The 25904-nt window shown below is 36.9% G+C and overlaps 1 protein-coding gene across 3 annotated transcripts in view; it reads left to right on the top strand.

Moving 5' to 3' along the window:
- The window catches only part of mta3 (metastasis associated 1 family, member 3), a 156251-nt gene extending 132178 nt beyond the window's left edge, over positions 1-24073 (top strand). For 2 of the 3 annotated variants that reach the window (XM_073050706.1, XM_073050707.1), the window contains exons 10-14: positions 1037-1111; positions 2342-2400; positions 3659-3786; positions 9425-9576; positions 10258-10572. In XM_073050706.1, coding sequence (XP_072906807.1) covers positions 1037-1111; positions 2342-2400; positions 3659-3786; positions 9425-9576; positions 10258-10503 — 660 coding nt within the window. In that variant the 3' untranslated portion in view covers positions 10504-10572. Of the gene's footprint in view, positions 1-1036; positions 1112-2341; positions 2401-3658; positions 3787-9424; positions 9577-10257; positions 10573-16962; positions 17053-23909 lie in introns of those variants that run through there. The other variant, XM_073050708.1, reaches the window with a different exon arrangement.
- The last annotated feature ends 1831 nt before the right edge of the window (positions 24074-25904 follow it).

The raw sequence follows: 25904 nt of genomic DNA, 5'->3' as shown, positions 1-25904 counted from the left end.
CACTGTCCTTTCCTACAGCCCAGTCATGTACATGTTCACCAATGTGACTTTCCAGAAAGCGCTTTTAGATTTTTGCCACTAATTCTGTGATCATTCTCTCCTTTCCCTTCTCATTGTGTGCCCCCACTCCCAAGTACCAGCATTCGCTTTGAGGATTCAGCTGAATAGATAGTTGCTGGGAAATTTGACGCCATAAAGCTGTTTTTTTAGCATTATGGAGAGATGTATTCCGTCTCCCAAATCAGCATGGATTTAATATGCCTTTCATCGCTGTGAAAATTTAAGTGGATACTTTGTGATAAAATATTTTCTTCAAAGGTACACAAAAATGATGTAATTCCTCATGCTGTGTTGGTTTTGGACAAGATCATAGGCCACATTGTCCTGAGGTCAGCAGTTATTGGGCACTGTAGGGATAAAGTTTTTCCCAACTACAATAAGCCTGTTGTCATCAACCACAACCCTAAAGCCACCCTCCCCAATTACTGTCCACTCTTTTTCTTTCTTTTGAAAGTTCTTAAAGACATTATCATTTACAATGAAATGTTTGCCTCCTCAGGTCGTACAATTTCACTTATACCATACAAACTGCAATATTGCTTCTTGTGAAAGTATTCATAACATCCTTAATGACCATCACTACTTGTTTAGTAATTTCATTTAATTACCTTTGATCTTTCTGTCTCTCTGTAATATTATTCCTCAATGGTCCATCTTCATGGGTATACTCAAGCATTTGTTGCACAAACAACACTGCATATTGTACTTCAATTTACTGATTTTTTTTGCACTACATGCTGTCTCAACTGCTGCTAGCATGCAGAAAATTTAGATTAGCTGTCTAAATTTAATTCATCCTTGTTCACCGTAAACCACCTTTTACTCCATTGCAGTTATCAACAGTTCCTAATACACACACTTTATAAATATGTATATTCTCAACTTTCAAAGCTTAATTAATCTTCAAAGACATTTAATTAAAATATATTTTGCATTGACCTGTAGCTGAGTGTAATTATCATTATCTCTTTAATAGTTGCCATGGAAATCACTGACCAGTATCATAGAATACTATTATATGTGGAAAACAACAGACAGATATGTCCAACAGGTAAGCTAAAACCATGCTTATCTTATTGACAATTTGTTACTGAATTGATAATTAATTAGTTTACAGACTAATGCACATTAAACTCACTGTTTTTGGGTTAAACAAAATTGCTTCATACAGATTGAAATCATCAGAAGCAACAATTAGACTCATTCTAAAATTATTTTCTATTTACAAATAGCATTAATAGCTTCCAATTATTCTACGAATTTTGTGAACTTTAGAACTTTAACAGCATCTGTGCAAAGTTAATACATGTCCTTTTTTATGATATATTCTGATAATAAAAGTATGTTTTTTTAAGACAGTTCAATCTAAATAAATCTTTATGATTTATCGCTATATGCACTGCTATATATATTGTGGCAGTTCTATGTTTTGTGGGATGTGGCAGTTCTGTGTTGATTTATTTAAGGTTCCATTCATGCAGGAAATCACTTTAGGGCCAGGTTTATGGTTCCATCTATTTAAATGGGCAAAACATCACTGGGATAATACTCACAATTTCCTGGTATTAATACTGCCAGCTCTGGTGAAATTGGTCTTTACGAACCCTTACAACATTATGTGTATCTATATTGATGGTATTCCAGTGATGTCGTGCTTGAAGTTAAACATTCATTGTTCAGAGGACTTCATTGAGAATGTTGATATTGGATGAATTTGATTTTACCATTTACTGCAGTGAACTATACTGCCATAACAAAAATATTATTGTAGGGAAGCACTCAGCAGGATAGACAGTATCTGAGGATAGAGAATCTTTCTGAGTGTTTGCAGCATCAACTTTTTTGTTTTGCTGCAAATTATCAGCATCTTCATTTTTTATTACCTTTCAATGCCACTGCATAAAGTTTTCAGTAAGGAGCATATCTTGCTTTTTTAGAGCTGACAGTATTAAACACAACTTACAAGGTTTTGTAGCAAATGTGACCTTTGAACAGAAAATCAGTGAATAATAGGCTAGAAGTATAATTAAATTAAGGAACATTGTAAAATAATGGTAAAATTAAAGCCCAGCTAAATGAGACCAGAGCAATATGGATGTAAAATTGCTTTTCCAGCTGCAGTAAATAACTGTGTTTGGCATGGAGAGATACATATATGCAGAGCTATTTCTGAGAGCTCAGTAACAGGGCCATTGTTGTTTTTGACATGCATTGTTTTCTTGGAATTCGATGTACAGTTTTCAATTGACTTCTATAATTCTATATTTTTTTTAATTTTTAGAAACGCCTCAAGGCAGCTGAGGCAGAGAGCAAACTGAAACAGGTGTACATTCCAACATAGTAAGTTTTTGTAAACCAGAGTACATTTGTAATGAATGTGAAATGCTGTGCAGTTTTAGATCTAATTTCTGAACATTGTTTTTAACATTTGCAGGGATGTAAATTGGTAGTTGGCTGCAGTCTGCCCAATTGGTTCCATACCAACATCCCAAAAAGCTGAATAGAAGAGCTGTTTTTAAATTAAAAGATTTTATCTTGATTTGTTTGATCAAACAAATTCTGTAATATTGGGCTTATTGTAAATTTATGGTTTACTTGAAATACTAGCTAAATTTATTTCCATCTTTTCCCATGGCTGGTACTTTGACAAATTATTTTAAAGGTCATCTGACCATGGAAAACCAATGTTTCAGACTGAAGCATAGTCTGATCAATTTCAATCTGTGTTGATTAAAATGATTGAGCTCTCTCTGGCATAGGTTCAACAGGCAAGTAATGAGAATGCAGCAGGACTATGCTATTGTACTGGATCCTGTTTGGAGTCCAGGGTGAGTGTGCAACCAGGAAACCGTATGGGGAGCCTGATCAGCAATGAGACTGATGTTTTCATGTGGCTGTCCCAAATGTTCCTTTACAAGGAACTGTCAGCATTTTATTGCAAATCTCTTGCTTAATATTTTCCAGTTTTAATTTCCATATTCCTACTGAGTGCAAAATAAAAATTAGTCACAAATAAGGATTTGCTGTGTTTGATTTACTATTGATACTAACTTTGCCAGATTGCTGGTACATTATTTAGTAAAAAGATTGAAGACGTCTCCACATCTATTCATTCTCTGTTCAGGCATAGAGCAGCCGTGGACCTCAGCACCTTAACATTACATTTTTAAAATTCAAATAAAGTTAAGTATATTGTCATGTGCATAAGTATGGTAAGATACAGGTACAATGGTAAATTTCCTTGCAGCAGCATCACAGACAATGCACAAATTATAAATTATACAATCAGTGAAGAGAAATAGAAGACTGTGTGAAAAACAAGACATTAATGCATCAAGAAAGGTGGTCCATCGTGTTCCATTGTTGATGTAGGATTAGGGTTTGCAGGTCGGTTTAAGAGCCTGATGGACTGATAACATAATTGTAAAAACAGAGCTGAATCTTATAACAGGAACTTTATTGCTGGGGATTAGTTCAACAGATACTGCTGCATGTTCACCCAAGAAAATTATATACTTGTGATTGATTTATTTTGCAATATTTAACATCTTTTTTGTTTATAAATAAATGTTTTCTTTTTTTTTGTTCTGTTATAAAGCAATAAACCTAATCCCAATCAGATATTGAATGTTAATGGAAAGCCTGCTGTGGCGAATGGTCCAGTTGGAGGGATGGTTTATCAAAACCAAAACTCGAGTTTAGGCCGACCGTGTGAGAGTTGTTACAGTGAGTACTATTCAAACTGAATTATTTTAGCATGAGATCTGAGCATAATCTACGAGAGGATTCTCTAACCAGAAATGAACTTTGTAATTCATATAAATATGTTTGGGAGTAACTAGAAACTTTTAGTTTAGTTATACAATTGCATCTTACTTTAGCATCCTCATTCAGTTTCATTTTCTTATTAGGAGGCAGTGCTACAAGCTTTGATAAGTTTAAAAAAAGTTAGTATTCATATTTTAAAACTGTGTGCTCTTCTCAGCAAGGTAGTTACTCTTCAGCATGCATGGGTTAGAGTAGTGTACCTCTGCGGTGTGTTGGAAAAGAAGCAGTACAAAATCCTAATAACTTGCTACTGATAACAAGTTAGCTGGACGGGTACATGAAGGTGCAGGAGATGGATACAAAAGGGAAATGCAAGAGTTGACCTAGGTATCAAGAAGTTAAAAGGGAAATCTTCCTTTGAACAGTCAAGCTACCTTAGCTTGCTGGTAACTTGCCCCTTGGACACAGTCTTCCTCTGGGGGAGGTCATCTCCCACCTGATTGGCAAGTTGAAGTTGGCATTCTCCTTCTACATAATCTGAAGCATTCAGTAGTACCGTGTAGGTGTTCTGACATTATTAACTGGCTGAACTTCTGCCTGTGCTCAGGAGGCGTGAACTTTTGCTCAGTTAATTAAGGGAAACCGAGATTATAAAATAGCATTCCTGATTTAGATGATGTCTTTTGTGCGTGTTGGGTTTTTGACATTTTCAGCATTACCTTGGGGTTTCTGATTTATGTAATCCACAACTCAAAGCAAGCAGATGGAAGCCGTTTGTTGTAATGTACCTGCACCCCATTTGTCTTTTCTGTAAAAATATGCCAGATGAACCACAAGAGCATAAGTAATAGGAAGAAAAGCAGGCCATTTGTGCCTACTCGCACATTCAATTATGTCATATTTAATCAATCTCAGTCCCACTTTATATGATCTATCGTTTTCCTGGATTCCTTTGTAGTCCAAAAGTCCATCAGCAGTACCAGCTTTCATTTATGCTTTCATTTAACAGAGCAAGCTGTACAAAAAACAACAGGAGGAGTATCAAGTTAAAACTGATATCCTGCCAGACAACTTTGGGCAGGTGACTAAAAGTATTAGAAACATAGAAATCTACAGCACATTACAGGCCCCTCAGCCCACAATGTTGTGCCAACCATGTAACCTACTCTGGAAACTGTCTAGAATTTCCCTACTGCATAGCCCTCTATTTTTCTAAGCTCCATGTACCTATCTTAGAGTCTCTTAAAAGACCCTATTGTATCCACCTCTACCACCGTTGCCAACAGTGCATTCCGTGCACCCACCACTCTCTGTGTGAAAAACTTACCCCTGACATACCCTCTGTACCTACTTAAAACTATGCCACCTCATGTTAGCCATTTCAGCCTTGGGTAAAAGCCTCTGGCTAACTACATGATCAATGCCTCTGGCTATCCACACAATCAATGCCTCTCATCACTTTACACATCTCTGTCAAATCACCTGTCATCCTCCATCGCTCCAAGGAAAAAAGGCCAAGTTCAGTCAACCTTTTTCATAAGGCACGTTCTCCAATCCAGGCAATATCTTTGTAAACCTCTGCATTCTCTCTATAGTATCCACATCCTTCTTGTAATTAGATGACCACATCTGAACACAGTATTCCAAGTGGGGTCTAACCAAGGTCTATTTAGCTGTAACATTACCTCATGGCTCTTGAATTCAGTCCTATGGTTGATAAATGCCAACACACCATACACCTTCTGAACAATGCTGTCAACCTGCGCAGCAGCTTTGAGTGTCCTGTTGACACAGACCCCAAGATCTCTCTGATGCTCCACACTACCAAAAGTCTTACCATTAATATTATATTCTGCCTTAAAATGTGACCTTCCAAAATGAATCACTTCACATTTAAACTCCATCTGCCGCTTCTCAGCACAGTTCTGCATCCTATCGTTGTCCCACTGTAACCTCTGACACCACTCCAGACTATCCACAACACCTCCAACCTTTGTGTCATAAGCAAACTTACTAACCCACCCTTCTTCTTCATCCAGGTATTTATAAAAATCACAAAGAGGACAGGACCCATATCAGATCCCTATGGAACACCACTGGTCTCTGACCTCCATGCAGAATGCAAACCATCTACAACTACCCTTTCCTTTTGTGGTCAAGCCAATTCTAGATCCACAAAGCAAAGTCTCCTTGGATCCCATGCCTCTTTACTTTCTGAATGAGCCTTGCTTGGGGAATCTTAACAAATGCTTTACTGAAATTCATTTACACTACATCCACTGCTCTACCTTCATCAATGTGTTTCAATACATCCTCAAAGAATTCAGTCAGACTTACAAGGCACAACCTGCCCTTGACAAAGCCATGCTGACTATCCTAATCAAAATAAGTCTCTCCAAATGTTCATAAATCCTGCTTCTCAGGATCTTCTCCATCAACTTGCTCACCACTGAAGCAAAACTCACTGGTCTATAATTTCCTGGGTTATCTCTACGCTTTTTCTTGAACAAGGGAGCAACATTTGCAACCCACAGTCCTCCAGTACTACCTCTGTCCCTATTGATGATGCAAACATCATCGCCAGAGGCTCAGCAATCTCCTTTTTCACCTCCTACAGTAGTCTGGGGTACATCTCGTCCGGTCCCAGCAAATTATCTAACTTAATGCTTTTCAAAAGCTCCAGCACATCCTCTTTCTTAATGTCTATACGCTCAAGCATTTCAGTCTGCTGTAAATCATCCCCACAATTACCGAGGTCCTTTTCCCTGGTGAATACTGAAGCTAAGTATTCATTAAGTACCTCCACTACCTCCTCTGACTCCATGCACACATTTCCACTGTTGCACCTGATTGGTCCTGTTCTCACATTGCTTATCCTCTTGCTCTTCACATACTTGTAGAATGCCTTAGGGTTTTCCTTAATCCTGCTCTCCAAGGCCTTCTTATGGCCCCTTCTAGCTCTCCTAATTTCCTTCTTAAGCTCCTTCCTGGCACCCTATAATTTTCTAGAGCTGCATCAGTACTTAGTTTCTTAACCTTTTCGTAAACTTTTCTTTTCTTCCTAACTAGATTTTCTACATCTTTTGTACACCATGTTTCGTTTACTCTATCATCCTTTCCCTGCCACAATGGAACATGCCAATGCAGAACGACATGCAAATGTTCCCTGAACATTTGCCACATTTCTGCCGTGCATTTCCCTGAGAACATCTGCGCCTCATTTATGCTCCTATCCCTCTCCAGCGCTATGGTAAAGGAGATAGAGTTGAGATTATTAAAGACGATTAGCCTTATTTGTCATATGTACATTGAAATATCATCATTTATATCAAATCAAATCAGTGAGGATTGTGCTAGGTTTTAACTCGCCTCTCAATGAATGAAAGGGAAGAGGCACCATTCAGGAAGGAAAGTCTAGGAGAGAATTTAAAAATTAAGGCATGACTTGATTGGGATTCAATGCAGAAAGTATAAATAGGTGAGTAGAGGCACCGAACAGAATTTGAACTACATTGTTCAGGGCATTATGGAATTTAGAACGCAGTTTTATTTGACCTCAGCTTTATAGAGTAGGATGTCAGCCAAAAGTGCTTTCAAATTAGCTGTAGAAGTAACAACAGTATTGGTGATGATTTCAACAGCACATACAAAAAGGAGCAACTGGGTAGTGTAATTACAGTAGAAAATAACAGACTTAATAATGCATAGCATATGATTCAAAGCTCATCTGCAGTCAGATCTAATGCTGAAGTTGTTGAAGTTTCTTATTTCATCAGTAATTATTAACAGTACTATGGGGGTAAAGAATCACAAAGATTCAAAATCTTTTGAAGAGAATTCTTGCCATCGTTGTCGTAAATATGTATCCTTTGAGACTATAACTCCTTTTCTGAGTATTTGTTGTAACTGTCATTTTAGATATCCCTAATGTAATTTCAGTATTCAATAAGGTTGTTTATGAGATGAGTTTCCTTGGTGATCCTAAAACAGAGTAATTTTAGAACACTGCATCTTTTTTGTGTAGATTATATGTAATATTCTTTGTATTTATACTTTTATGTTTGGCTTCCATATTCCCATAGTGATTGGGTTTAGAACTTTTGCTCAGACTTTAAAATTTCCAGCTATTTGTGTGACTGTGGGATGCACTCCAGCATGCACAACCTCTATATTCTGGGAATGACAGTGGGAAGTGTGCATTCTTATAAATGGTAAGTGCATTGCTGTGATGACAATCCAGGAAATGGTGCCCTGTTCTGCATTTCTTGTTGTTCCTGACTACCAAATTGGTAAATTCATTTATTATTGTCACATTACAGCAGTGCATTCAGGCGATACAAATGAAAACAATAACAGAATACAAATTAAATTGTTACAGAGAAAGTGCAGTACAGGTATACGATAAGGTTCAAGGTCATAATGAAGTATATTTTGAGGTTGTGAGTCATATTAGGGGACTATTGGAAGTCTAATAACAGCTGGATAGGGCTCTCCTTGAGCCTAGTGGTACGTACTTTTAAGCTTTTGTGTCTTCTGCCCAACAGGAGGGAGGGGGAGAGGTAGAAGAGAAAATGTTGGAAATCTGGCCATAATCTGTCCTATTTTCTGATATCTCTGCCTGTGGAGGTATTCAGACAATGAATTTGTACATGTCAAAAGCACAGGCACTAAAATTCAAATGTTACCATAATGGCTGATTAGCATCCTCTGCTGCACCATTCCTCAGAGAATTTCAATGAAATTTTCTGCTCTCATTCATTCTACAATAAACCTGTGTTTTACTCGATCCAGTTTTGCAAGTTGGCAAAGTCTCTCCGTGGCAGCTGGAAGTCTTATCTTGCTGGTCCTATATTCTAATCACACAGGCCAGAAAAGTCTTGGCTTGCATTCCGATATTGGATTATTTTCCAAATGTATTCAAATAGGAAAGACTTGGCAGACTTTTAAGTGAGTTCTTCTTTAAAGTAACCTTCACACAAGGTGCGCTATTATAGTTATTATTAGTACCATGCAGCTCAGTATTAAACAGGTGCTCAAATATCATATATATCAAATAAAAAAACAAGGGTCCATGTAGAGTACATGCTGAGAAATTAAAAATTGCAAACAAAATCACCAAAGAAGTAGTAAGCTGAAACATATAATAATTTCCTCACAATGGTGATGGTATCAAAGCCAAAATTAGGTTTATTATGTTCAAATCCATCAAGACTAATGATGTACAGATAGCATTTTTATTTCATGTGATCAGTGATTATTTCAGGAGCAAAATCTGGCAAGAAGAAAACCATAAGGGAATTTTATCAACTTAAAATGTTGATCAGATTTCAATTTATTATGAACGTTGGTGGAAACTGTGCCATCAGGTTAACCTGTAACAGGGATGCTTACACATTATTGATTTTAGTTACTGATTTTCTATTTTAAGTTAAAGCGATCTGACAGAAAATAATTCAGTAAGCCACAAATATTGAAATGGTCACAAAATTAGAAAGATGTTAAATTAGTGCAGTTTCTTCCAAATTTCTGCAATTATGTTCAAAACTTTTCATAACTGGAATAATTGACCTTTTTCCCCCAATCTGTACTGTTTCAGCCACACAGTCTCAACAGTGGTTTTCCTGGGGACCTCCAAATATGCAATGTAGACTTTGTGCTTCATGTTGGACATACTGGAAGAAATATGGTGGTCTAAAGATGCCTACTCGAACAGAAGCAGAGAAAATGTCGCCACCACATGATGTTTCGGTAACAAGCTAAAACCTCTGAATTTCCTAAATTATGCTGATTCTTTTGATTAGCTATCAACACTGTCAATGGACCAGTTTATTCTGGACTTTATTTCTACCATCAAGTTATTATTATTGTTCATATCACCTGTAAGTTTAATAAAGCAATATTTTCTCTAATACAAAAGTTAAACCATAATCATAGTACTTTAAGCTACCTTTGACCTTGGAATGCAAAACCACTTATTTTTTCTCTCACTTGCTTAAAAGTAAAATATTGGATATAAGATGGCCCAATAGTTATTGCAAAATTACCTTGTAATCTTTCTGTTGTTTAAAAGAACGCTCTCTTCAAAGTATACTAGGGTTGACAAAGTTAATGTTCAGCTTAATTTTAAATATGAATATGATATTACATCAGAGTAAAATTGTCATTACCAATATGTAACAAATATGCACAAGTTTGTTACAATATTGACACAGGCTATTTAAAAATATAAATTGATCAAGTTCATTAAGAATGAATCTTGAAAGTGACTAGTGTGCATCATCTCTGTTGCCTCAAAAAGGATATTTTTGTGTAAATTCAGGTGTTGAACAGATCCAACTTTAGTAGTTTAATTTAAATTGTAACCATCTTATTTTTCTAAATGTAATGAGTTCACTTACTGAATGCTTTCCTTCTCTATATTTTAAAAAGGAGCCACGTGTAAGAGGCATCTTTCGTCATGGTCAACCAGGGCATGGTGTACCAATGCATATCGATAGTCCAAAGTCTACGTTGAAGACACGACAGTCTTTCTTTCTGCAGACAACACGTCTTACAAAACTTGCCAGACATGTTTGCAGAGATATTTTGCAGCTGAAACAGGCAGCAAGGAGACCATTTGTTCCAATTAACTGTGCTGCCATTAAGGCAGAATGTAAGAACTTTTTAAATTCTTAGCTTTGATTTTTCCATGCTTTTTCACCATTCCCTGTCCCACTGTTTGCAATAAATGAACTTATGACTTTACATTATTTATTTGTGTGGATTTTTTTTTGAATTTGCTCAAAAGCCTTCTGTAGCTGTTTGTGTTATTGTGTAAGCAACTTCAAGGAAGACTGTCTGCTTCAAAATTTTAAGAATATTTGTCAAAGTGTGTAATTTATATTGCAGTTAAAATAAAAAATGTGCAGTCATTTTTATTTTATAATGCTTTTATTTTATAATAATGTAAATAAGTGATTTGAATATTCAAAAAGTTAATTGGTACTTTTAAGCCCCATAATATGTAAACAAATAAATGAACTTTTAATGTGTCTGTAATATAGGTGGCATTCAAGTAGTCATTGCCTTAAGATAAAACATGAATTATTGAAAATATATTTTGACTTACAACAGTTGTACATTCCCCTAAATTATACTCTTTTCTCTAGTTCTAGTTCTGATTTGATCATAAAGCTTTCGAATAAGTATAAAATTTACTCATCAACCAGGATGATTGCAAAATAGATATGTTTAGCAGACGTTCTTTCTTTAAGTTGGCTGTATTGTGCTTCACATCTGCTGCTTTAGATGCAATCAAACTATCCTGGGCAATATGTGAGATTTTAGAAATGCAATCTGATTCTATAAAGCCAAAGGATAAAATTCAAAACAGTGACATAAATTAGAAGCCTGGTAAATATGTAGCTGTAGGCAGAAAAAAAAATCATTTTCAAAATGCTTGTCATGCTTTAACGTCATTTTTTCCACAAATAGTGCTGAATATTCAGCAATTAATATTCAGCATACTTTGCAAGATGAAAATTATGATAGAAGCCTTAAGTAAAGAGTGAGCTTACTGCAGTAGAGCTTCCTACAAAATGCTTTCAGTTTCCATTCTCAATCAAAAATGCGTGTTACGTCAATGTGTAAATGGCACCTGGGTGATAACCCATTATGTTATTGATATGATTGTCACCTTTTGCAGCTGCACTTTTGTTTATTGTTCTTCATTTGTGCCTGTAGTAAATCATGTGATTCTTTTAAAATGGTGCATGCAATTTCTAATAATACATAATCACAATCATCTTTGTAAATGTCCCGCATTGTGTAAAACCACTGATTGACAACATACTGTTATTCCAATGCAGAGATTGCTTGATTGGCAATTTATGAAAAATAGAAAGAACTGGAAGATGGGACATGCAAGTAATTATTCTGAACAAGCTGACACTTTGTAATACCACAAGTGAATACAAATTAATTCAGCAATATATGAATATCTGAAATATGCTTTCAGTACTAGAGGAAAGTTGAGGACAGATTTCCTGAATATAATGAACTCTTCAGGAGATAGACTATCACTGAAAATGTGCTGATACGTGTAAATGAATGGTTTAATTGGACTTTGAAAGTGCAAGATGTCAGCAGTTATTCAGTATATTTTGTTTAAAAGATGGTAATGGTGTAACTTATCTGTTATCTTACTTTTTCCAATTTGACGAGGTAAGTAAAAATTGAGTATACAAAAGAGTCAACTTCTTGTGAGATTTATTAAGATCAAACTTTGTTGCCAATTATGTGTGAGAAATGTCAGTTTCCTAATGCCCAGAAAGGATCAGAAAGAGATGTTAAAACAGAATAGTTCCATTTTCCACTCTGCTTTGGGCAAACCCTCATATTGAAGTGCAGTGGGTGTTAGAGGTAGATGAGTCAACCCTCTTGGCGAAGACTCTGAGAGGGATTGCCATCTAGATGTACTGCTTTGTCACTCAACTGTAAGATGGTGTCAACAAATGCAATTATTTGATTTGTAACCTGCAATGGACATTAGACTTGTTGAAGAAATACACATCTGATGTTAGAATGGATCCTTTCCCCCTGGTCTTTACATTTCAAACAACACACATTATTTGATTTGTAGTATTTTTGAGCATTTAATAATATAATTGATGAACATATATGGCAGCCCAGGAAAACCATTTGGTAACATAATTTTAAGTTATAAAATTAAAGTGTGCATTGTGTAAGGAAAACTTTTATTTATTTAGGAGTGATGTACAATGTTAGAATAAGCTGAATGTTTTCTGCTGACAGCAACCTCTTCGAATGAATTGTGTCTGTTGTTCCTTGCGTATATCTCAGGAATGGCTTTCTTGCTGAAATAATGCATTTACCAACCTACTTTTTTAATAAATGCAAGATAATAAAATGGTGTATTACTGCTGGAGAATAATATCTTGAAAATAAATATAGCAATATTTTGTTTGGATAGCAAATAAGAACACATAGAATTTATGTGTTTAGAGCAAAATAACCAAAGGGCTATTTTATATTAAGGTTTTTTGTTTTAAAATAAAATAATCTAAGGCAAAATTGCAGAGTTGATTAAATAGCTAATTATTCTTGCTATATTTTGCCATTTTTTTTGCATAAGAAGTGAATTATATGACCAGGCCTTTGGTCTTGTTTGTCCAGATAATAGAATAGTTACTTTGAAACACACATTGATATAAATTCTACCTAGCACCTTCTCATTTAGCCATTTATTTTCTCTACTCCTGTTGCATGTTATAAAAAGGACATTATAGATACTTTGAGAAACGTCTAGAAATTTTTCTTTCAGTCTTACACAGATGTGATATTTTCCCTATTAGAAAGCTGCAGTGACATTGTTCTCCATGAAGCATTGGTTGCTTAAAAATATAAGTTCAGGTTGCTCAAAAGCGCAGAAGTTGGGGACTTTGGTCCAATCTGGTTTGAATGGCAATCTTTGTATTGCAGCTTGATTATTCAAGAAGGCCACCACTTATAGGACTTAGGCTCACCTTTTTAATTTACTTGCATTCTTTCAAGTGCACTCTGTTTTCAACTATTCAGCTCTCGCGCTCCCCTCACAAGAAACATTCGAGTCCTCTCACTCATTAATTGTCTGATCCAACATACTACATCCATCTCACAATCAGCATTCTTCTTCAACTACCTTACACTTGCTAACATTTACCAGCATCTGATCCTCATTCTGATCTTCCTTCTTCATCATAGTCCTCTCCCCCATTGCATCTCCCAGACCCAGCATCAGTTATTTCCTTTATCAGCTCCACACCTGTACACATGCAAATGGTTTTTCCATGCACAAATTCTTGGCCATCTGGTGCTAATGAATTTTTAAACCTAAATGGCAGTTGACGTAACGTGCAACAACTGATTATTTCGCTTCTTTAGGGTTTTATGAATTTTCTAACTTAATATTCATGTTTGTATTTTGACTGATACTGTAACAACATGAAGAGGGCATATTTTCAAATCTGTACAGATTTGTTAGTTGTTTATGCCCTAAGCACACTAAAATATGGTGGTCTACATTTTGCTACTGATCGTGAATGAACACCAGTCACTCTCCTTTAGTATCCTCTCAAATCCCTCCTTTGGAGGATATATTTGTGTGATCAGGGTAGTAATTGTTTCTCATTAACCAGTGTGGTCATTGATGCCGGGCAGGAAACTCATCCCTATTAAAGGAAGTTGATTTTCGAGACAGCACAGTGAACTGACAGTGATGTAACGTGTTTAGTGTCGCCATCCAGGGATGAATGTCAAGGCAATGTAGTATCAACTCCTGAGTACAAGTGAGAATATTACATGTCACATCTAGGACAGAATGAAAGGGAACAATGGTCTGAATAGACAAAGAAAAAAGATAATAGGATCTTTACATTAGGAATAAGATGCTGCATAAGTTTCAAGTTTCAATATCAAAGGGATTGATTGTCAGTAATTAAAGCTTATTATATTAATCTCCACCTGAAGTAAAATGGAAAGATCTGAAACTTTTTCTGGCACATTGAGTGACAATATACAGGTCCTCCCCAGGCTACTTCTGTGCAGCCTGTACACATGAGCAAGCATTTAGGAGACCAGCAAGATGGAATTTCTGACGGCTGTGGGGCTGCATTGCATCTTCTATCGTGTGGGATCAGTTTATGGCAATATCTGAGTGGTTGAATTAAATACTCTGGGTTTACTACATGTTGTCTTTGGTTGTCCTGTGTGTTTTTATTTAATATATTGCTGGGTGGTATTTCTGACTTTGGAGCTGCTCAGGTTACGGACAGTTCCTAGGAATGGAGCCCTACTGTAACCTGTGGAGGACCTGTACTATGTAAGTACTGCAACTTCATACGCACTGTTCATCTCACTCTGCAATGACACAGGGAAGTGCTACAGTATAGTGAGCAATTGGAAGAACATGCCAATTCAGATCGCTAATTCGTGTTGACAGCATTTAACCATGGAAGTTCTTGGTAGCATCATGTTAATTGTCTTCCAAAATATTGAATACAATAGACAATTCTAAAGGAAGCATTCATGGGGTAGACAAAATGAAATATCCCCCCCCCCCCCGTATTATGACTACTTGCCCTTCTCCTTCCGTATTTGGTTCACTTGAGGAATTTTAATGTAATTCGTATTTTAAGGCACTATTGCTGTCTGCAATGGAACGAGAGCTTAGAATGAGGTAAAGGGTGTTAAAATATTGCTGATGTCCTGTATATCATATAGGACTCTTGAATGCTGCCTGTTCTACAGTTGCTGGTTACATAGTTATTAAATAATGACAGCATATTTACCTAAAATGATATAATAATACTCCCAAGATTTTGGTGTGAAGAACTCTAATACTTCCGATGAGCCATTTGGATGTTAAAAATAAGTGCAACTTACTCAGATTATGTACATTGAATAAACTAGGTATTGATTGAATTGAAATAAGATGCAGCTTTAGAGAAGGATTTATTATAAAGGAGAGAAGAAAATTCAGAATTAGTTATAGTAACCTGGGTAATTAAAGATTTAACTCTAGTATAGCTAGCATTATGCAAAGAAAGACGTGCCTTTTTCTGGACTGAAGTATAATAACTCCTGTTTCTGGATAGTGTTGCATCAATCAGAAAATTTGGAAAAGTGATGACTGTCTCCAGTCACCTTGTAACCCTAATGTGATTTCCTCGTGAGGGCTGCATGAGGTGTTTTTATCCACGCCAGATCCTGTTAGCAGATCCATGGCACCATACACCGAATGAACAAGACTGGATAGAGAGAGAAGGCATCTCTAATTGGGAAGATTTCTGACTCCTGTCAATAGAAATGGCCATTATATTTAACTCCTTGTAATTATTGTAAGAATTCATGCACGTGGAGAATTCACAATTAAGTTGAATCTTGTAATTACACATAAATGTACCAGGTAAAATCTGAAAAGTAAGATGTTTTTGACAGATTTACATGTAGGCTTATGTAAAGTTTTGGTGTCTTCATTAGTAATGTATATGGTGCTTAAAGAATCATGTCCTCGGACAAGAACTTAAAAAGAAAACTAGCAATATGGTGAATTTGCCATGCTATTCAAGGGACTATTGGACCAAAGCGTACTTGCAGCCTGTAAGAGCTGCAAGAACTATTAGAGCAGGTTAATAGTGCTTAGGACCCTTAAAGCAGTAAGTTATGTATTTGGCAGAAGATGCCATCTGATGAACATCCTCGATTTGTTTCTTGACATTATAGATTAATTACTTGATTTAGACTCTCCATGAGTGTGAACTTCCACGTGAAGGAATTTCTACTTATTAGAAGAAATGGCGTTTCAAACGTTGGACATGCCAAAGTGTTAAGCCAAGTTTCAAGTCATAAATTTTATCATCATAGGTAGATGTATGGTGAGGTACAGGTACAACAAAGGAATTGGCCAAGTGTATCCCCGTTTCATCTAGGTTATTGTTAAGCCTGTTTGGCATCATGGGAATACCTCCGTCCAGGTGAAAATGTTGTGATTCTTGTGCCTGAAATCGAAAGCATACTTTAGATTGCATTAAAGGTACTAGTAATAACAATGACCTGGCCACTGGATTTAAAAAAACGCATATTCCTTTGGACAGATGGGTAGGGCACTTAAATAAAAACTGCATGTTCATAGAAATACAAAATAAATGCTTTCTTTTGACAAATCTGTATTCCTTCCTGGTAATAATTTGTCGCAACAACATTCATTCATGCAGGTTGGATTTGTAAGCACATGTTGGACCTTTCTATATTGCCTTTCGTAGTAATTTTACCACTAGTTAAAAATGCTATATTTTAAAAAGGCCTTTATTCTTATCCTGAATCTATAACCACAATATGCAGATAACAAAGGTGGTAACAAGCTTGATTTTTTCATAGTTAGTTAAATATCACCAATTGCTGCATGTTGAATGTTTTTCAGAATTTTTAACTTGGAGTTCTTTTAGATTTTGCATTTGCTATCACTTCTTTGGTTAAGTATTTGATTGTACAGGAAGTGGGAAGTTAATTAAATAATTCTACTTGAAAAATGCCATCGTCATGTCTGTTACTGGCAGCTGTTACATGCGCATTAGATGTTTCCTGTTCTGTCTACAGGTGCTGCTAGGTTTCCAGATGCAGCGAAAAGGCCACTGAATATCAAAGAGCCATTGAGGAAGCCTCTGGCAAGTGTTATCAAGTATCTAGGTGGGTGTTAATAATTTTGGGAAAATACTAAGAAATGCAGCTTCATTGATATGTAATAAAATATATCTGAATTGAATATGTATATTAATGAATAAACTTAGAGCACAAGGAGCACAGGAGGTATATCCTTTTCAAGAAAGGATAAATTGTCGGTAGCGAAATATTGCATTCGCAATGGCTTCGACGGCTGTCCACACTAATGGCTTTTGGGACCACCTGGTAAAGGAAGCTATTGAAATAAAAGCAGAGGAAAATAATTTTAACTAAGACAAAGGACTCGCTCTAAATAGGAACTGGAATTTGATTGTAAAAAAAGGTGAGACAGCAGAAACTTGATTGGATGAGAACTAACCAATCAAGAGGGATGGATGACAGGAGTATATATACCACCAGGCTAGATATGCCTAGGCATCATGCCTGATACAGATGGCAGAGTTTGACCTTGAAACATTGGTTAAAATCAATACCTGTACCCAGCTGGAAGCCCAAGAAGAGTTCATTTGTCACATACTAGATCCTTTCTCATGTATATTAATTCCTGTATTTTCTCATTTTACTATTGGGGAAATGATAATGTACTAGTCAACAGAGTACTTAGACATTTAAAGTGAAATTTCCAGCACAACAGGTTTAGGGATACCACAAATCTGGTATTATTTTCCACTTCCTTTGAAGTTCAAAGTTATTTTATTATCTAAGTAAATATGTGTTACCATATACAACCTTGAGATTCTTTTTCTTTGCAGGTATCTACAGGAAGAAAAGAAATAAAATAGAATTTGCAAAAAAAACTTCACTTAAATAGACAAAGACTGACAAATGACTAATGTGCAAAAGAAAACAAGCTATGTAAATAACTAATACTGCAAACTTAAGTTGTAAAGTGTCCTTGAGAGTGAATCTGTTAATCATAGAAGCAGTTCTTAATAGTGCTGATTGAAGTTGTGCACACCAGTTCAGGAGCCTGATGGTTGAAGGGTAATAACTGTTCCTGATCTTGGTAGGACCTAAGGCTTCTGCACCTCCTGCTAATTTGTAGTAGCAAGAAGAGGGCACTTGGCCCCACTTCTCCCTCTCCCAAAGAGTTAAAGTTATTAATGTATTCATTCTCTGTGGGGAAATTCTTGTTTTATGAATGTATTTTTTGCACAACATGTAACAAATATGACTGGAAATGCATTATATTAAAAGGATAGGCAAGTAGGCAGAGAGGATGGAGTAGCTCTGTTGGTAAAAAGATATTTAAATCAATCCTTAGAAAGAGGTGATATATGAGCTGATGATGTAAAAACTTTATTGGTAACGTTTAAAAAACTACTAGGGTAAACAGACCCAATTGGAGTTATATATAGTCCTCCAAATAGTAGCCATAATGTGGGGTACAAATTACAACAGTAGATAGAAATGGCTGTAAAAAGGGCAATGTTACAATAATCCCTTGGGATTTAAATATGCAGGTAGATTGGGAAAATTAGGTTGGTGCTGGATCCCAAGAGAGGGAATTTGAAGAATGCCTACCAGATGACTTTTTAGAGCAGCTTGTGGTCGAGCCCACTATGGAATCAGCTAATCTGGTTGGGTGTTGTGTAATGAGCCAGATTTGATTAGGGAGTTTAAGGTAAAGATACTCTTAGGAGGCAGTGATCATAATATTTTAGAATTCATCCTGCAGTTTGAGAGGGAGAAGCTAAAGTCAAATGTATCAGTATTACAATGGAGTAAAGAGAATTACAGAGGCATGAAAGGGGACCTGGCCAAAGTTGATTGGAAGGGGACATTAGTGGGGATGACAGCAGAATAGTGGTGGCTGGAGTTTCTGGGACCAATTTGGAAGGTGTAAGATAGGTGCATCACAAAAATGAAGAACTATTTTAAAGGCAGGATGATGCAATCGTGAATGGCAAGGAAAGTCAAATACAGCGTAAAGGAAAAGAGTCTATAATATTACAAAAATTAGTGGGAAATTAGAGGATTGAGAAGCTTTTATGAACCAATAGAAGGAAAATAAAAAGCCATAAGGAGAGAAAAGATGAAATATGAAGGTTTTCTAGCCAAGAATGTAAAATAGAATATCAAAAGTTTCTTAGATATATAAGTAGTAAAGCAGAGGTAAGAGTGGATATTGGACTGAAAGGAAACAACCCTGGAAAGGTGGTAATGGGGACAAAGAGATGGCATATGAACTTAATACTTATTTTGCATCAGTCTTCACTGTGGAAGACACTTGCAGTGTGCCAGAAATGTGAGAGGATCAGGGACCTTCAGAAGTGCTCTGGACCAGATGGGCAATCCTCCAGGGTTCTGAAAAGAGGTTGCTGAAGAAATTGTTTAGGCATTAGGAGTGATCTTTCTAGAATCACTAGATTCTGTAATAGTTCTAGAGAACTGAAAAATTGCAAATGTCACTCCACTCTATAAGAAGGGAAGGAGGGAGATGAAAGGAAACTATAGGCCAATTCGCTTGACTTCAGTGGTTGGGGAGATGTTAATAATCCATTATTCATGATGAGATTTCAGGTACTTGGAGTCACCTGATGATATAGGACAAAGTCAGCGTGGCTTCCAAAATGGGAAATCTGTTGGAATTCTTTTAGGAAATAACAAGCAATATAGACAAAGGAGAGATGGTGAATGTTGTTTAGTTAGGTTTTCAGAGGGCCTTTGACAAGGTGACATACGTAATGCTGCTAAACAACTAAGAGCCCATGGTTTTACAGGAAGTATACTAGCATGGATAGAAGAGTGGCTGACTGGCAGGAGGCAAAGAGTGGGAATAAAGGGAGCCTTTTCTGGTTGGCTGTTGGTGACTATTGGTGGTTTGCAGGGGTTGGTGTTGGAAACATTTCTTTTCACGTTATATGCCACTGATTTGGATGATGGAATTGATGGCTTTGTGGTCCAGTTTGCAGACAATATGAAGATAGGTGGAGAATAGGTAGTGTTAAGGAAGCAGGGAGACTGCAGAAGGACTGAGACAGATTAGAAGAATAGGCAAAGAAGTGGTTGATGGAATAAAGTAGAGGGAAGTGTATGATCATGCATTCTGGTAGAAGGAATAAAGGCATGGCCTATTTTCTAAACTGGGAGAAAATTCAGAAATCAGAGGTGCAAAAGGACTTGGGCTTTCTTGTGCAGAGTTCCCTAAAGGTTAACTTGCCAGTTGAGTGAGTGGTAAGGAAGGCACATGCAACGTTAGCATAAATCTCAGGGGGAATAGAATGTAAAATAAGAAAATAATGTTGGGGATTTACAAGACATTGGTCAGACCGCATTTGGAGTATGAGCAGTTTTGGGCCATTTATCCAAAATAAAAAGGTGTGCTCGTGTTGGAGAGGTTCCATTGTCATTCCATGGCAATGATTCCAGGAATGAAATGGTTAACATACAGAGGACTATTTGATAGCTCTAGGCCTTTACTCACTGGAGTTTAGAAGACTGAGGGATATCACATTTAAACCTATTGACTATTGAAAACCCTAGATAGAGTGGATGTGGAGAGGATGTTTCCTATAGTGGTGGTGTCTAGGAACAGAGGGCAGAGCTTCACAATAGAGGGACATCCATTCAGAACAGAGTTGGGGAGGAATTTCTTTAGCCAGAGGGTGGGGAAACTGCAGAATTTATTGCCTCAGAGGCTATGCAGGAGAAGTCATTGTTTACATTTAAAGCAGAGTTTGATTCTTGATTAATCAGAGCATCAAAGGTTACAGCAGAATGGGTTGAGAGGGATAATAAATCAGCCATGAGGGAAAGGTGGGCAGACTCAATGAGCCGAATGGCCTAATTCTGGTCCAATGTCTTATGGACTGCAATGCCAAGAATAGAAACCTTTAGAAATAAAGAATACTGTATTGACATTCATCCTCAAGCCAAAAATATATTTGTCATTTAGTTCTGTTCACTATATCTTTATCATTCATTCAGGAATTTCACAATTTACAAGTTCAAATAAGAATTCCCTTTGACAGAGTACAAGCAATAAAAATGTTTCTATTATCCATTACCTTATAGAATTGGAGTAAGTTGAGCTTATTTTATTGGGAAAAAGTTTTGGTATTTAAATCGAAGTTTTCATGTACTGTATAGTGAAAACAAATGAAGAGAAATGAGTTGCCGAAGGCATGTCAAAAAACTATAATTGTGTAATAGTTGAGGGTGAATTTAGCATAATCTAAATGGGATTACAGTAGACATTTGAATGATCTCTGACTCAAACTATCCACTGTTCTCTCCTCCCACAGACATTGTCTGACCAACCAAGTTTCTCTGGCATTTCTTTTCTTTCCTCTTTTTTATATTTATTTGTTATGTTTTTTCTCTCTTTTTCTTTTCCCCCCTCCCTTCCCTCTTCTTTCATTCTCACTCTGGCCTCTCTTCTCCTCAACTGCCTACAATCAATCCCTGGTGTACACTCCCCCCCCCCCCCCCCCATACTTTCTCCTGTGGTTCACTCTGCTCTCATGACAGATTCATTCTTCAGTCCTTTACCTTTCCTACCACATGACTTCACCTATCACCTTCTAGCTTGTCCTCCTTCCCTCACCTATTTACTCTGACATCTCCCCCCTTTCTTTTCCAGTATGCATTTAAAGATCCTTAATATCTTCAGTCTTTAGTTGAGGATAAATGAATTTGGTGTAATCTAAATGTGCTCATGGTGGACAGTAAGAGCACATTCGACTTGCAACTTCATTTAGGGTAACAATAAATCTGTAGAAAAATCCACCTTGGTGAACAGTAACAAACTGTAAGTTAGATGTAAGAAGAATTTTGAATTAAGGGAGAGAGTTAGCAAGGTGGAGAGGTGTATAGGAAAGTGTTTGAATGTAGGGGCCTGGAAGAGTGAGGAATATACAACTGTGGAGATGTGGGGTGGGCGGTGTGTGACTGGACAAAACAAACAAAGTAAGTGCTCTGCAATACCAGCAACATCAGTGGTGGGTAATTTTTTTTTCACGGGAGAGCAGGTTTAAAGATATATCCAATTGATAAGTAAAATAATTTTTGTGTCAAATACTCAGATTAGATTGAACAAAAATCCCTAAATTAAGTTGAACTCTCAGAAGCACATTCCACGTGCAGCATATCAATATGATCTATGCAATTACTTAGGAGAGTAGGAAATTGTGATGGGGACAAATTGATAGTAGGAATAATCACAGTTGCCATGATGTGTTAGAGTAATAGCAGTATGAGAACAGGAGCTTAATAATGTCAATAGACATTGGAAATTGAAAACACACTATTTTTATCCATTTTGTGATAATCTTCCTTTGCAGTAGTTTTCCTCTTCCTTATTGCTTGTTGTTCCCAAAACCATTCATTCCACTTTCCTTTAATTGTGTATTGATAAATGCAACATGATTTCCACTTCAATTATAATCTTTGACAATGCACTCAATAACTCACTTCTCCTGTTCTCCCTGCTTGTAGGTCTTGTCACCCCTGTAAATATTCTGGATCTTCTGCTAACAGCCTTAGCTCACGAGGTACTTACCCTCGGAACATGCTTTTCTGCCCCCAGTGTGATCTTGGGTTGCATTGGGAGGCCAATTTCAGCTGATCAGAAAAGACCAATATTTGGCAGAGACTCTCTTAGTGTATCGGGTCAACTCTGCCTCCACCATGGGTTTGACAGCCAGTGAGCCTTTGCCACCAAGCTGTCACTGAATGACTGGAAGGTGGGGAGAAAGATCATTAGGAAATTAAAGAAAGATCTATCAATACTAAATTCTAATCTAGCAGGTGTAGGCTGAACAGGTAGATCTCCTGGCCTCAAAGCCTGGCAGTCTGGGCCACTGAACTCCAAGCTGTTGGACTGTGTGGCTGGCTCCAGGCCGTGCCCAGGAATCTTGAGATTATGCTCTGTTAAATATATATAAGTCAATTGACCCCAACAGATCTGCTAACTTATCAATGGAAGATTGGGCTGAAATATTCCTACCTATACAGTACCAATTCTTTAATTTTAATCACCTCTCTCAAATGCCTCACTTTAATCATAACAATTCTTATTTTTGAACCTTTCCCAACCAAGCAAGGTGAATGGTAATCTTTCTCTTCATCCTCTATCATATTGTATTGATTAATCTCTATGGTATTCTGCCAGATTTATTTTGCATAGATTCCCCTAGCTTCTCTTTGCTTAAACGTGTAAAGACCTTGTTTATCCTCAGAATATATTTTTTGGGACAAAATACTATAAATCGAATCTGATATCTGTAAAGAAAAAGAGTTGAGGATGGTGTTAAAACAGGATCTAGATGTTAGATTTTGTTTCCACAGGTTACATAAAGCTTGAAGCATATGAGGTGCCATGGATCTGAAGAAAAATGGAAATTATTATAACTGACATTGTTTTAGATAGAAAAGTCAGCAAAGTTGAAATTGACCTGCAAAGTGTTTGAGAGAGTTTGTACAAGTATGATCATATGTGCAAAGGTCTTTGCATTAGCCTAAACTGAACATATCATAGGCATTTGAATGCATTATTTTGAAAGAGATCTGGTTTATGCACGGACATTCATTACAGTGCTAAAATTTTCTGCTGTGCATCCTTTGTAGGAGATAATGCAACTCAAACTGAGATTGAGGCAGAACAATACTTTAAAATATATACATTTGTAGGGCTATGAACAGACTGCAGGGGAATGAAACAACTCCATTGCTTCTGCATGGGACCAACATGGACTTAATAAGTTGGAAAAAGTTACTCCTATGTTAATTATACTTTTATTAGAACCATCTAACCAGGAAACAAAAGCAGTTTATAAAATATGTTTCTGTTAATTGGACCTGTTGCTCTTTCAATTCTTCTTGTTGCCTGATTATATTTTACATTGTCTTTTAACATACAGAAGTGCATCCTGCTGTAAAGCCAAAGGTGTTCAGAACTGTACCAAGCATCACTTCCGGGAACTCCAGTCAATCACCAAAACGACTATTTACGATTCAAAACCACGGCTCTCCAACTATTCTAGGAAAACGAAGCTACAGCCAGCACAATGGTGTGGATGGTTAGTTTAATGACACAGTTTAATATGATATTGTAAAATTATACAGCCTAACAAGTGACAAATACAATATCTTATTTCTGAATTGTTGTCGGCTCCCATTTCCTCAGTTTCATGGAGGATTTGATAGTTTTGATTATTTATAGTTGCAGCATGGTATCAGGCCCTTCCAGTCCAATGCAGACTCTTTCAGCCCAATGAGCTAATTAAACCCATGTGACCAATTAACCAACTAACCCACATGTCTTTGGAACGTGGGAGGAGACCGGAGCACCCAGAGGAAATCCTTGTGGCCATGAGGAAATTATTATAAGAACATAAACATTTACAATTCTAACTGTAGCTACAGCAGAATTGTGCAGTACCTCAAGCCTACTGCATCATCATGCTGATCCTTTACTCTGTCATGTCCCCTTAGAGCCTTGTGTGATCACTTGTCACTCTTCTGAACTCAAAGATGGGTCCAAATGAGTAACGGGCTACGGTCCTGGACATCATTTTAATGTTATGTTTCGAGAATTCCATTGTAAAGTACTTTGTTTGTATGAAAAGTGCTCTATAAATAGTTACTATAAGTAGTAGTAGTAGTAATCAAATTATAGTAATTAGCCTGCTGGATTACTTTGAATGAGATTTAGTCTTTGAATAAATTTCTTGTAATTATCATTTTATAATTAAATGGAAATTCCACCCACTTCTACTAGAATAGCAGACCTATGGTTCATTATAGCACATGGAACAACTTGCGTGCTTTCAAAGTTGCCGTTTTAATACTGGTAATAAAATAAACTGAAACTCATCACCTTAACAAGTTTTGTAGGAGAAAACTGCAATTTAGAGTTCTTACTCTAGTATGATGGTCTCTGGGGTCGTAATGTTATTTCATTGTAATTTCCTTGCAGCATACATTTGAAAGATTGGTGAACATAAGAAATAGGAGCAGGAGTAGGCCATCTGGCCCATCAAGCCTGCTCTGCCATTCAATAAGATCATGGCTGATCTGGCCTTGGATTCATCTCCACCTACTTACCTTTTCTCCATAACCCTTAATCGCCCTACAATGCAAAAATTTATTCAACCTTGTCTTAAATATATTTACTGAGGTTTACTCCACTGCTTCATTGGGCACAGAATTCCACAGATTCACCACCCTCTGGGAAAAGCAGTTTCTCCTCATCTCTGTCCTAAATCTGTACTCCCAAATCTTGAGGCTATGTCCCTTAGTTTTAGTCTCACCTATCAGTGGAAACAGCTTTCCTGCCTCTATCTTATCTATTCCTCTCATAATTTTATCTGTTTCTATAAGATCTCCTCTGAATTCCAGCAAGTACAGACCCAGGCAATTCAATCTCTCCTCATACTCTAACCCCCTCATCTCTGGAATCAACCTGGTGAACCACATCTGCACTGCCTCCAAAGCCAGTATATCCTTCCTAAAGTAAGGAGACCAGAACTGAGTGCAGTACTCCAGGTGCAGCCTCACCAATATCCTGTACAGCTGCAGCATAACCTCCCTGCTCTTAAATTCAATCCTTCTAGCAATGAAGGCCAACATTCCATTTGCATTCTTGATAGCCTGCTGGACCTGCAAACCAACCTTTTGTGATTCAAGCACAAGCACTCCCAACTCCCCCTGCACAGCAGCATGCTGCAGTTTTTTACCATTTAAATAATAATGTGATCTTCCATTTTTCCTTCCTAAGTGGATGACCTCACAATTACCAACTTCATACTCCATCTGTCAGACCCTTGCCCACTCACTTAACCTATCTATATCTCTCTGCAGACTCTCCGTATCTTCTGTGCAATTTGCTTTTCCACTCAATTTAGTGTCATCAG

This window comes from Hemitrygon akajei, chromosome 7, assembly GCF_048418815.1.
Source record: "Hemitrygon akajei chromosome 7, sHemAka1.3, whole genome shotgun sequence".
NCBI classification, from domain to species: Eukaryota; Metazoa; Chordata; class Chondrichthyes; order Myliobatiformes; family Dasyatidae; genus Hemitrygon; species Hemitrygon akajei.
The sequence above is the reverse complement of the archived record's forward strand: the minus strand, read 5'-3'. Positions and strand labels throughout refer to the sequence as shown.